At 42.4% G+C, this 13,901-nt stretch overlaps 1 protein-coding gene across 1 annotated transcript in view; it reads left to right on the top strand.

The window, feature by feature from the left end:
* Positions 1 to 13,901, top strand: part of ADAMTS20 (ADAM metallopeptidase with thrombospondin type 1 motif 20) — a gene marked incomplete at its 5' end in the record, with an annotated part of 339,654 nt that overhangs the window by 128,152 nt on the left and 197,601 nt on the right. Inside the window, 2 exon segments of the mRNA XM_029617296.1 lie at positions 1,194 to 1,404; positions 2,699 to 2,863. Coding sequence (XP_029473156.1) covers positions 1,194 to 1,404; positions 2,699 to 2,863 — 376 coding nt within the window.

Genomic DNA, 13,901 nt, shown 5'->3' with positions numbered 1-13,901 from the left:
TGTAGCAGGGCAATTTTCAAAAGCCTGAGGGGCGGATTTTAAGAGCCCTGCTCGCCTAAATCCGCCTAAATCCGGGCGGATTTAGGCGAGCAGGGCCCTGCGCGCCGGTGCGCCTATTTTACATAGGCCTACCGGCGCGCGCAGAGCCCCGGGACTCGCGTAAGTCCCGGGGTTTTCAGAGGGGGGGGCGTGTCGGGGGTGGGCCCGATCCGCGCGGCGTTTTCGGGGCGTGTCGGGAGCGTTTCGGGGGCGGGCCCGGGAGCATGGTTACGGCCCGGGGCGGTCCGGGGGCGTGGCCGCGCCCTCCGGACCCGCCCCCAGGTCGCGTCCCGGCACGCTAGCAGCCCGCTGGCGCGCGGGGATTTACGTCTCCCTCCGGGAGGCATAAATCCCCCGACAAAGGTAAGGGGGGGGTTTAGACAGGGCCGGGCGGGTGGGTTAGGTAGGGGAAGGGAGGGGAAGGTGAGGGGAGGGCAAAAGAAAGTTCCCTCCGAGGCCGCTCCGAAATCGGAGCGGCCTCGGAGGGAACGGAGGTAGGCTGCGTGGCTCGGCGTGCGCCGGCTATACGGAATCGATAGCCTTGCGTGCACCGATCCCGGATTTTAGCGGCTACGCGCGTATCTACTAAAATCCAGCGTACTTTTGTTGGCGCCTGATGCGCCAACAAAAGTACGCCAAATCGCGCTATTTGAAAATCTACCCCTGAGTGTCTGAAAACTGTCCACCCTAAATCTAGCTAAAAAATATGCCCAGGGTTTCACAGCACACATACATTTAGCTGGGTTAAGGGTAGGCATTCCTGGGGATGTATTTTGGGACGGATTAGGTAACAGGCTATGTGTATTGCATTTTCGTAAAGTCTTAGTAGGTTGTTGTAGTCATAGGAGGTAATTTTAAAAGGCGATACACTTGTAAATATAACATACTATCATAGCAATTTTAAAAAGCCATTTATGTGTGTAAAATGTATTTGCATGTGAATATCCTATGAACAATTCAATGGCATATATAATATCAATTTTCAAAAGCCCACTTACACAGGTAATGTGCATGTACATGTGTAAACCCCAATTTTGAGCATGTAAATGCTTTTGAAAATCAGGCCCACAGTATTCTTACAGATTGATCATGATGATGATGATTCTCTGATAAAAAACCATATTTTAGCTCTATATAACAGTTTGTACTTGTAGGTGGCATGTCATTGGCAAAAGTGAATGTTCATCACAGTGTGGACAAGGGCTTCGAACTTTAGACATCCACTGTATGAAGTATTCCAGTTCAAAACGACACAGTGAACCAGTGGATGATAAATACTGTGGAGATCAGCCCAAACCTCCCAGGAGAGAATCTTGCCATGGCAACTGTCTGGTAGCAAGTTGGCAATATACTGCATGGTCACAGGTAATTCAGATGCTTGTGTTCTGGATAACTGCAGTTCTTGTGTTGTCTGTTCATGTATTGCAACAACTTGATGGCACCTGATATTATATGTTTCACAAAAGAAGAATTCATTTACCTGGAATGCTCTTCATTGTGTTGGTGGACCTATTTTTTATAATGTGGAATTATGAATACAGCTCTCAATAAATAACATTGAAGAGCTTTATAGTTACACAGTGTTAGGCTCCAGATTAGGAGTTAGCATCCAGGAGTTAGCACCCAGATTAGGAGTTAGCACCCAGGAGTTAGCACCCAGGAAAAAGATCTAGGCGTCATAGTGGACAATACATTGAAATCGTCAACTCAGTGTGCTGCAGCGGTCAAAAAAGCAAACAGAATATTAGGAATTATTAGGAAAGGAATGGTGAGTAAAATGGACAATGTCATAGTACCTCTGTATCGCTCCATGGTGAGACCATACTTTGAATACTGTTGCAGTTCTGGTCACCTTATCTCAAAAAAGATATAGTTGCACTGGAAAAGGTTTAGAGAAGGGCAACCAAAATGTTAAAGGGGATCGAACAACTCCAGTATGAGGAAAGGCTAAAGAGGTTAGGGTTGTTCAGCTTGGAGAAGAGACGGCTGAGAGGGGATATGATAGAGGTCTATAAAATCACGAGGATTAGAAAGGGTAAATGTGAATTGGTTACTTACTCTTTCAGGTAATAGAAGGACTAGGGGGTACTCCATGAAGGTAGAAAATAGCACATTTAAAACAAATTGGAGAAAATTGCCAGAGGATGTGGTTAAGGCAGTCAGTGTAACTGGGTTTAAAAAAGGCTTGGATAAGTTCCTAGAGGAGAAGTCCATAAACTGCTATAAATCAATAGGGAGTAGCCACTGTATGGGATCATTTTAATGTTTGGGTACTTCACAGGTACTTGTGATCTGGATTGGCCACTGTTGGAAACTGGATACTGGGCTTGATGGACCATTGGTCTGATTCAGTATGGCATATCTTATCTTATCTTTTTATGTTCTTATGTATATTGCAAACTTTTGAAAATTCACTCAACTCACATATAGGCCACTTACACACATAAACTGCTATTTTGTGTGCACAAACCCTGCATAAAACTTTGAAAATGAACCCCATAGTGTCTCTAGGTAAAAAGTGTGACAATACAATCTGTCCTTAATTCTTTCAGTTGACCTTGCATCTTGTTATCCAAAAATTAACATGAAAATTGACTAGTAATTCAAAGGACATAATGTTAATATTGTTTCTCATGTTTTATACTCTAACCCAAATAAGTGTTCTAAGAGCTGTGGAAGAGGAGTAAGATCCAGAGAAGCTTACTGTATGAACAATTTTGGTCATCGTCTTGCTAATGGGGAATGTAATGAGCATCAGAAGATTGTAACCCAGAGCTGCAGTGAGGCGTCATGTTCTGAATGGGCCACTAGTGAGTGGAGTGAGGTAAGGTTTGGAATCTTGTAACTTTAGTCTGCTGTTAGACAACACCTGTGAGTGCAAATATATAGCATAGTTTATTAGATACTAATTTGCCTATTAAATTATTTGACATATTGGAGGTAATTTTCAGGGGCACAACACACATGAAACTTTGTTTTATGCATGAAAGTGGCTCTTTGAAAATAGCTCTTGATGTAAGTATGTGCCTAACACAATTTTGCATGTGCATGCATTTGTACACGCTTAATAAATATGCATTTCAGGGAGCAGAGCTGGGTCAAATTTAGAATTTATGCTCATATTTTCAATTTTTAAAAGTATTCATGGAAATGCACATGCTTAAAGTTACACCTGCCCTTGAGCAGATGCAACTTTGTATGTGTATGCTGCACAGGGTTCTGTGCACAGCCATGAATTTTCAAAGTGGATCTATGCACTTAAATCCACTTTGAAAATTCTGGCTAAAGTCTGAGGGTGAAAAACATGCAGGCTGTTTGAAAATTACACTCTCCTTCTTTTTAGTGGTCAAGGTGGAACATCTTGCAGCTACTGGATCATCACATAACCCATAGGGCTCCCTGGGCTAGGAACCTTCTCTTGTGGCAAATAAAGACACTTCTACTTCATGTTTAGATTTTCCAAAATTAAAAGCATATACTGAGAAACGTGATGAATTGTGATGAACTGACAAGACATACATTTCCTTCAGCTAATACCCATAAAATAAATCCAGACTTAAACATTTCACAAGAATATGTGGCCTCTCTTAATCCCAGTTACTATGCCAGACTACTTCAAGGAATTTCCTATATGCTGGGAATCCCCTTATAGGTACATGAGTAATCCTGGTAAATATCCTTCTTTCCTGAATCTTTTGAATGACCAGGATAGGGCATCCTGGACAAGAATGATATCCTTTTTACTCTTGTGGCTCAACTTTGAATTTTCCTTGGTAGTTAAAAAAACCCAGGCATAAATGGTTTACAGTGGGCTCTGGTAGAAGAAGACCTGTGACTCTGAGACACCCGTTTTCCCCATCTTTGAAGCATTTTGTATCCACCCTCACTCCTACAGAGAAGTCAACCATCCAGGATTCAGAAACCCAGGAATAATTGGATAACAGTTGGTTCTGGCAGAATAAGGCCTTTGATGAAGAGACACCTTCTCTCCCCGCTGTTCCCTTACATAATGCCTTTTCTGCATTGGAAAACGAAGAAGCCGCAGCAACAGAATATGAAGAGAAATCTGAAAGGGAAGTAGTCACCCAACGTACCCATAACCCTCCAATAAGGTCAGTTGTCATAAAAGAAAGCTTCTTATGCTGGGAGACTCAGTCATCAAGAGGAACTAATTTGGAAACTCACTTTAATGGGAACACAAGAGTTAAATACCTTCCAGGATCCTCAGCAAGTAGAAATACCAACCAGATAGTCAAAGCAGTTATGGAAGAAAGTAAGGACTCTGGAATCAATGTTATCATCCATCTGGGGACCGATAACCTCACTAGAAATGGTATCCATAAAGTACACAATGTCTTCCAAAATCTAGGAAAGAAGATTAGACAAATGGCAAAAACTGTGGCCTTTTCAAAAGTATTACCTGTTCATGGAAAAGGAAAGGAAAGGCTATGCCATATAGATAATTTCAATTCCTGGCTTAAAACCTGGTGTAAAGAAAGTAGTTTTGGATACATTGGAGGCTGGGGCCATGCAGTGCCCATACAAGTGTGTCCAGCCGCCCTATGTGGTGATATCTCTCTCTCTCCTTGCCACCTGACTGCCCCCCCCCCTCAAATCACATACTGTACACCTCCAGAGCTGCATTTCCGCATGCCATCTCTGCAAAATCCACATCACTGTTGCCCCCTACTCCTGTTCACCTTCCAAAATGCCGCCCTCGTGTCGAACTATAGTGCCCTAGGCAGCTGCCTAGTCTGCCTAATGCTCCTGCCAGCCCTGAGGCCATGTATGGAGCAGTAAAAGGTTATATGGTAGGGCTGGCCAACATTTGTCTGTGGCAGGAAAGAGGATGCTGTGAGAAATTCAGATCATATATTATTAGGTATTTACACAAGAGAACGGGGGTGGCAGGATGTGCTCAGTGAAATTGGCAAGTTGCCTCCAAGAAATACAGGAAATGGAAAGAGAGAGTAACAAAATCAATGTTCAAAAAAGCAGAAAAAAGTGGATAGAAAGAGCAGCTGGAAACTATGACCTCAAATGCTCGTAGTCTGGGCAATAAAATCCCAGACTTGCAGGCCTTAATGGAGGTGGACTTGGACATTGCTGCTACATGGTTCACTGATTCTCGTGATAGGGATACAGGCATTCCAGAATATAGCTTGTTTAGGAAGGACAGTGAGGACAGAAAAGGTTGAAGAGTAGCTCTTTAGGCCAAAAACAATAACCAAGCAACTGAATTGCAAGGGATGTGTGGTGGAGAAGAAGCATTATGGATCATCCTAAAAAAAGATGATGGTGCTTCCATTTTTACTGGTGTGATCTACAACCCTCTTTGTCAAACAGAACTGGAAAGAGATCTGACTGAAAACATCCAAAAGGAGGGAAAGAAGGGAGAAGTATTGCTTGTTGAAGATTTTAATCTGCCAGATATGGATTGGAGTATCCCTTCTGTGGAATCTACAAGAAGTAGAGAGATAGTGGATGTCTTTCAAGGTGTTCTACTCAATCAAATGGTAATGGAATGCATGAAGGGGGTGTGATACTCAACTGGGCTCACTAGCGATAATGTCTCTAATGTCCAGCTAGGTGAGCACCAGTGATCATCAGACAGTATGGTTTGATATCGTGAACAGGATACAGAGAAGTCACATGAAGACCCGAGTTTTGAATTTTACAAATACGGATTTTGTCAAAATGAGGATGTTCCTGGAGCAAGAACTAGACGACTGGGAGAAAATGGATGAGGTGAAACAGTGGGCCAAATTAAAAGGAGCTTTTACAAAGGCAGCAAATCTGTAAGTTAGAAAATTTAACAAAAGTTAGAGGAAACAGAAACTGATCTGGTTCTCAAATGAGGTGGCTGAAAAACAAAGGCAAAAAGAAGTAAAAAGGATCCCAAAAAGAGGAACACAGGGAAGAATACCTGGTGAAACTAGGGGAGATGAAGAAAGAAATCAGGAAAGTAAAAGGCCAAACAGAAAAAAGGATTGCAAATGAGGTAAAGTGAGGTAACAAAACATTTTTCTGATGTATCAGAGAAAGAAGGAAGATCCAAAGTAGTATAGTGAAACTGAATTGTGACGAGGAGCAATGTGTGGAGAGAAATGAAGAAATGGTGGAAATATTAAACAAATACTTCAGTTCAATGTTCACTAAAGAATACCCCAGAAAAGGATTGTTGCTGGTTGAAAAGACCGTAGGCGTGGACGGGACAGACAAAACTCCATTTACTGAAGAGAATGTATGGGATGAGCAAAGTAAACTGAAAGTGGACAAGACCATAGGGCCAGATGAGGTACATCCCAGGATACTGAGGGAGCTCAGAGATATTCTGGTGGGTCCACTGAAGGACCTGTTCAATAGATTCCTGGAAATGGGAGTGGTGCCATGAGATTGGAGATGTGTGGTTGTGGTCCCTCTTCACAAGGTTGGTATCAGAGAGGAGGCTGGAGGCTGCAAACTACAGGCCAGTTAGCCTCACCTCAGTGGTGGAAAAATTAATGGAGACTCTAATGAAGGAAAGGTTAGTGAACTATCTACAATCTGGTGGGTTGCTGGACCTGAGGCAGCATGGATTCACCAGGGGAAGGTCCTGTCAGATCAGTCTTTTTGATTTTTTTGATTGAGCGACTAGAGATTTGGATCAAGGAAGAACGCTCGATGTAATCTATTTGGATTTCAGCAAAGCTTTTGATAGAGTCCCAATAGGAGGCTTGTGACTAAAATGAGAAGCTTGGAAGTGAGTGCCAAGATGGTGATGTGAGTTACAAACTGGTTGAATGATAGGAGACAGCATGTAATGGTAAATGGAACCTGCTCTGAAGAGAGAATTATATTAAGTAGAGTATCTCAGGAATCAGTTTTGGGACTGGTTCTGTTCAGTATCTCTGTGAGTGACATTGCAGAAGGGAAAGAAGGTAGTTTGTCTATTTGTTGATGATACTAAGATCTGCAACAGAGTGGACATGCCTGAAGGAGGAGAGAGAAAGAAAAGTGATTTAAGAAAGCTTGAAAAGTAGTCAAAGATTTGACAGCTGGGTTTCAATGCCAAGAAGTGCAGAATTGTGTATCTGGGATATGATAATCCAAAAGAGCTGTATGTGATGGGGAATGAAACACTGATGTGCATGGGCCAAGAGAGAAACCTTGGGGTAATAGTATCTGGTGATCTGAAGACGGCGAAGCAATGTGACAAGTCAGTAACTAAAACCAGAAGAATGTTAGGCTGAATCGCGAGAGGAATAAACAGCAGGAAAAAAGAGGTGATAATGCCAGAACAGATACAAGTTCTGCAAGTTTCATAGCCCAAAGTCTGCTCACTCAGGATCTCTTGCCATATACAATTCCATAAAACCTTACCTGGAGTACTGTGTTCAGTTCTGGAGACTGTATCTCAAAACAATAGAGATAGGAGGGATGCGGTCCAGAGAAGGATGACCAGAATGGTGTGGGGTCTGTATTGGAAGACTTATGAGGAGAGGCTGAAGGATCTAAATATGTATACCCTGGAAGTGAGGAGATGCAGGGGTGATATGATACAGACCTTTAGATACTTGAAAGGTTTTAATACTGATGCACAAAATTCAAACCTTTTTCTATTGGATAGGAAAAGTAGAACTAGGGGCCACAAAATGAAATTCCAGTGTTGATGACTCAGAACCAACATCAGGAAATATTTCTTCATGGAGAGGGTTGTTTGAATGCCCTCCAGAGGAGGTGGTGAAGAAGAAAACAGTCAATTAATTCAAAGGAGCATGAGATAAACACTATGGATACCTAAAGGTTAGAGGATGGAAATGAAGAGAGGGTGCATGGGGGTAACCTGCATGGAGTGGCAGTTATTACCCTTAATAGAAGGCATGGATATTACTACCCTCACTCAATAGCCTTGATACTCTTGATACAACTGCAACATCACTCCCCGCTTTGACGGCGGGGGGAGGGGGCAAAAAAAAAGGGGAAATGGATAGAGACATCAACCAACATGGACCCTGACATTTACAGTCTGGGGTACTGACATGCAGACTTAAGGGAAAAAGCCCAGTATGGCTTCTATAGCCAATTCCCAAAGCAAAGAATGTGAAGCAGCATTGTCTGAATTATCAAGAAGGCTCCTCTCCCAGTAAAAATGTTGCTAGCAGTAATTTGTTATGAGTTTAATAGTTTCTTGGTTTTGATTCAAAATATTACTACCCTTATCATATATGCTTGGGGGTATTCTGCTTAGGGGTGTGCATTCGTTTTTGACGTATTGGCAATCCGCAATGTATATGTCCCTATTTGTTGTATTCGTGGGGTCATGAAACGTATGGTGAACCCCCACAAATACAACGTATCTAACGAATAAACCCCCCACTCTCCTGACCCCCCCCCCCCCCAAGACTTACCAAAAGTCTCTGGTGGTCCAGTGGGGGTCCTGGCGCAATCCCCTGCACTCGGGCTGTCGGCTGCTGGTATTCAAAATGGCACCGATAGCCTTTGCCCTCACTATATCACAGGGGCTAACCGGTGCCATTGGTCGGCCCCTGTCACATGGTAGGAGTAATGGATGGCCGGTGCCATCTTGTGTCAGGAGTCCCCCCCCCCCAAGACTTGCTAAAAGTCCCTGGTGGTCCAGCGGGGGTCCTGGAGCGATCTCCTGCACTCGGGCTGTCGGCTGCCAGTATTCAAAATGGCGCCGATAGCCTTTGCCCTTACTATGTCACAGGGGCTACCGGTGCCATTGGTTGGCCCCTGTCACATGGTAGGAGCACAAGATGGCGCCGGCTGTCCATTGTTGTTCCTTTTAAATATAAACATGATAGGAACCAAAAATGTCAGCAATATAATAAATTACTAACAAAATACCTTTAGAAGCAGAATCCACTGAATAGCAGTCTGCTTTTCTGCATAATGCACAGGTTGAGCTATTCGCAGCTATTCCTGTAGTGTTCTGAATGGGGGTAGGATAGAGAGATTATTTTGTAAAAGCCAAGTTTCCAGTGTAGTGGGTGGTTTACAAAAAAGGTACTATAACTGATAAAATGTCTCTTCCAAAAATTTTGAAAACAGTGCCAGACCAATGCACTGCTGTTCCAGAGCTGTGGATAATATGTACAGTTCAAGTTAGCAATTAGTTGAAAACTTTTACAGTTTTAAGTTCTTTCCACCATGATTTAGAAAGGCTATAAGTCTCATGGCATGGATTCACTAAGCACTAGTTTTAAACTTGTTACAAATACTGGCCTTATTCAAAAGGTTTTTACCCTTCAGAGAAACATGGGGTAACCTGCACGCAGCAGCAGTTACTACCCTTAAGAGAAACATGGGGGTAACCTGCATGGAGCAGCAGTTACTACCTTGGGAAGCTTGCTGGGCAGACTAGATGGACCATGTTCGTCTTTTTCTGCCGTCATTATTATGTTACTATGTTAATACGAATGAGATAAATTGACCTTCAATGGCGGCAGTGCATGCAATTCTACCTCATGCACTTTCATTGTGGATATCCTGAAAAGCATATCTATTTGTAGTACTTCAGAACCGGAGTTGCCTACTCCTGGATTAGTCAATGAATGGAGGAAGCTTTCCTGTAAACTAAGCTACTTGAACACATTAAGAACATAATTTTCAAATAGCTTGAGAAGTTGCAAAATAGGCGGGTGCTTTTACTACAGATGCTTTTGTAGTTAATTTTCAAAGAGGAACTTTCTGGGTAGCTTCTCCTTGAAGTTTATCTGGTGTAACACACCCAAGCTAAAAGTGCCCATGCAGTTTGCATCTGTTATATGTGCAGGCGGATGAGGTGCGCTAAATTATTTAATAGCGTGCATATTTTTGAAAATCCTATGTTCATGTGATTCTACTCCCCCAATGCCTGGGAATGCCTTTTTCTGACCCAGCTAAAAGTGCCTGCTCTATGAGAGTTTGTGCATATGTTTCCCACTGCTCCGAGAAGGGCATTTTTCAGATAGGCCAATGTCCTTAAGTAAATACCTTGAAAATTACTCTCAGTATATCTGGGTACATTGTTATCCGTTAAAACATCTACCGGTAATCTTTGTAAACTCAACTTCCAGAGTCTTCAATAGAAGATTTTGTCAGTTATTGACCCCTGCAGTTGTGTTCCGCAGTCCAGGGTAGGTTGAGTAAATTTAGGGAAAATGGTAATTCTGTCTAGAATAATTATATCCATTACAGTTATTACCATTTACATTGTCCAAAGAGGATTTTAAATAAGTTAATATGCATATGAGCCAGATGTAATGAAGAGATTTTGTGTCAATGGGAAAAATGGTCCTATGTCTGTTTTTAGCTGGAATACAATGTGACCCAGGATTAGTCTGAAGAAACTGCAGCTGCCTATGGAGGAAGACGGGTTAGGACTTCCTGATTTTCCTTTATAAGAGCTGTTTAGTCAGATGCAATTGATTTTTGAATGGTTATTTAAGAATTACAAGTCCTGCGAGCCTGAAATAGAACATAAAATGGTACAGCCCTGATCTCGAAATGCCATTCTTTTAGATGGGACAGTCCTTTAATATTTACTGCTGTAAACACTTGGCATCACATCAGAAAACTATGGGGTAGATTTTAAGAAATTGCACGCGGGCGTCCATGTGAGTGCGCCGACTCCCGCGGCCTTCACTCGTTCCCTCAAGGGCCGCTCTGACTTTAGAGCAGCCTGAGAGGGAACTTCCTAACCCTCTAACCTAACCTCCCTTCCCCTTCCCCTAACCCTCCCACCCCCTAGCCCTATCCTAACTGCCCCCCCCCCCCCCGCCTCTAGGCAGGCGCAAGTTGTGCGCGCCAGCAGCCTGCCGGCACGTGATCCTCTGACACAGCGGCAAATGGCCGCTGTGCCAGAAGCCTCTGGCCCCGCCGCCTTCCCGCCCCTTTTTTGAAGCCCTGGGACTTAGACGCGTCCCGGGGCTTTACGTGCGTAGGGCTTTTAAAATCTGGCCCTATTTGAACTATTTGAAAAGACCAGGACCAGACATTTAGCCTGGCCCATCTTAAAGCACAGCCCAGAAGGGACTCCTGGTCCTAGGGTGTTTATCTGAACAGGGGATTAAGAGAGTAGGCCTAGGAGGGAACGGAGAATCCCTTGGGTGGAGAAAGGCAGATATCCTGCCGAGACCATGAAGGTTGGAATTCTTGATTTATGCTACTGAGGTAAGCAGACTGTTTTTGTTATTGTTCTGCTTTACTGTGAATAAAACATTTTCTGTGGAGGAAGGTTGGAGTCCAAACTGTTCTGTCCTCCAGCCCCCTTCTAAAGCCTAAGACCGCTCGCATGGCATCACACCATCCCACAGTAGTGCCCAGGACAAGGTACTGTCACAAAATAATCTGATAATACAAAAAGCAAATAAAATCAAATTAAGCAATAAAAGAGTAAGCACTTAAAAAAAACACAATACCCCACATAGTAACTAGAACATAATATAGGCAAACTGTACATAGCCGGGAAAACAGTAACCAAATGCCTTTTCTTCTTTCTAAACACTATGGAATAGCACTGAATTTGTGCCAGGCATGGAAAATAATCTGTTCAAAAAATGGGCTCACAAAGGTATTCATAGAATTCTTGATTTGATTGATCCAGTGACGAATGATAAAATGGGTTCATTTCAGTTTTTGAAGGAGAGATTTGATTTAGATTGCAAGGATTTTAATGCATATCTAAAATGCAGGCACTATTTTTTTCAAATTAGAGGAACAGAAGGGTAAATTGGAGTGTACACGCTTGGATTTATATTTGTTCACTCTTTTCAGAGTAAAGGCAATTTGTTACAGCTTTATTATAAATTTCTCAGCAGGCAGACATCTCCGGGTATATTGTCAGTATTGCCAGGTAAATGCTCAGATGAGGTGGACGATGAGGGCTAGAGGATGCTCTTACTGGATTGCAAGCACTTAAACAAGCCTCACTTTCAGTTTATTTCAAGGGAGCACAATCTCTTGGATATAAAATGGGCCTCCGTCTTTCAGATAAATGTATTAAATGTATTTCACAGATTGGGTCACTATTGCATTCTTTCTGGACGTGTAGGAAAAGTCAAAGTTTCTGGCAACATATTCAGGGGATAATTTTCCAAATGTTCAGCCAGGTGCAAAATCCCTATGGAGCTTGCACCTAATTGTCAAAGGGAAAGTATGCATGTAATGTACTTTACCTTTGAAAATTACCAGAGGTAAAAGTACCCCCAGACTTTTGCCCCTGCGTTCTGTGTGGGTGAAATATCTATGATTTATTTATTTATTTATTTTAAGTTTTTCTATACCGGCATTCACAATATATATCGCATCATGTCGGTTTACAATTAACAAGTGTAGAACAAGAGGTTATAAATAACATTAAATAACATAGATAATAATGGTGATAGTAAATAGTAAACATTAAACAAGTGAAAGTTAAGTGTTGCAGTTACAATAAAACAAGGGAGTAATATAACTTGGAACAGAAGGAAGAAGCTGGGGTTTAAATAGAGAGAACATAAATGCCTATCAGTGCAATAGAGTCAATAATGAATTGCCCTGATACTGTGGAGTTAATTGCCATGTTAATGGCAGAGTCTAAGTGACTAGTCAAAGACGGATTAAGGTTCAGTTTAGGTCGGGGAATGCTTTCATGAATAGCCACGTTTTGAGTCTTTTCCTAAATGTGGGGAGGCAGGGTTCCTGTCGCAAATCTGGAGGGACGGTGTTCCACAGTGTTGGTCCTGCGGTGGAAAAAGCCCTGTCTCTGGTGGTTATGTGCCGCATGGTTTTGGAATGTGGTACTTGTAGGGATTCTCTGTAGGACTCTCTGATTGGTCTGTTGGAAGTGAATTTTTTGAGAGGAATTTGAAGGTTGAGCTGAGAGTGTTGATGTATGGTTTTGTAAATAATGGTTATGGACTTATATAAGATTCTGTAGTGAATTGGTAGCCAGTGCAGGTCTTTGAGGATTGGTGATATGTGGTCTCTTCTCCGAGTGTTTGTTAATATTCTTGCAGCCGTGTTTTGAACCATCTGAAGGGGTTTAGTGTGAGAAGAGGGAAGACCTAATAGTAAAGAGTTGCAGTAATCTAGTTTAGCAAAGATTATTGATTGAAGAATTGATCTGTAGTCTTGAAAGTGAAACAGTGGTCTTATTCTTCTTAAGACTTGGAGTTTATAGAAGCAGTCCTTAGTAGTTTGATTTATGAATGATTTTAGGTTTAGCCTGTTATCAAAGATAGCTCCCAGGTTTCTTACTTGTGGAGTTTGTAGGTTGGGTGGTGGATTTGTGTAGATGCTACTGTTTTCAGAGGAGATTAGGAGGAGTTCGCTTTTTGAAGCGTTTAGTATTAGATTTAGGTTGGAGAGGAGTCCGTCAATTTTTTGAAGACAAGATTCCCAGAATTCAAGAGTTTTAGTATAGGATTCTTTGATGGGGATGACTATCTGGACGTCATCGGCATATAGATAGTGTTTAAGGTTTAACTTGTTTAGAAGTTGGCAAAGCGGGAGCAGGTAGATATTAAAGAGCGTTGGTGAGAGGGAGGAGCCCTGTGGAACTCCTGAAGAGGAAGAGTAGTGCTGAGATTCTTTGTTGTGTAGTTTAACTTTGTATTTTCTGTTCCCTAAGAATGATTTGAACCACGAAAGTGCTGTTCCTGTTATTCCAATATTTGCTAATTGAGTTAGTAAGATGGAGTGGTTAACCGTATCAAAGGCAGCTGAGAGGTCCAGGAGGATCAGTAAGTAGGCCTGACCTTTATCCAGGCCCATGATAAGGTAGTCAGTCAGAGAGATTAGTAATGATTCTGTACTTAATGATTTCCTGAAACCATATTGGGTCGGGAACAGAATTTTATGTTCTTCGAGGTAGTCTGAGAGTCTGGAGTTAACTA

Source organism: Rhinatrema bivittatum, chromosome 9 (genome assembly GCF_901001135.1).
Source record: "Rhinatrema bivittatum chromosome 9, aRhiBiv1.1, whole genome shotgun sequence".
NCBI lineage: Eukaryota > Metazoa > Chordata > Amphibia > Gymnophiona > Rhinatrematidae > Rhinatrema > Rhinatrema bivittatum.
Note: the sequence above shows the minus strand (reverse complement) of the source record. Positions and strands in the feature narration are given on the sequence as shown.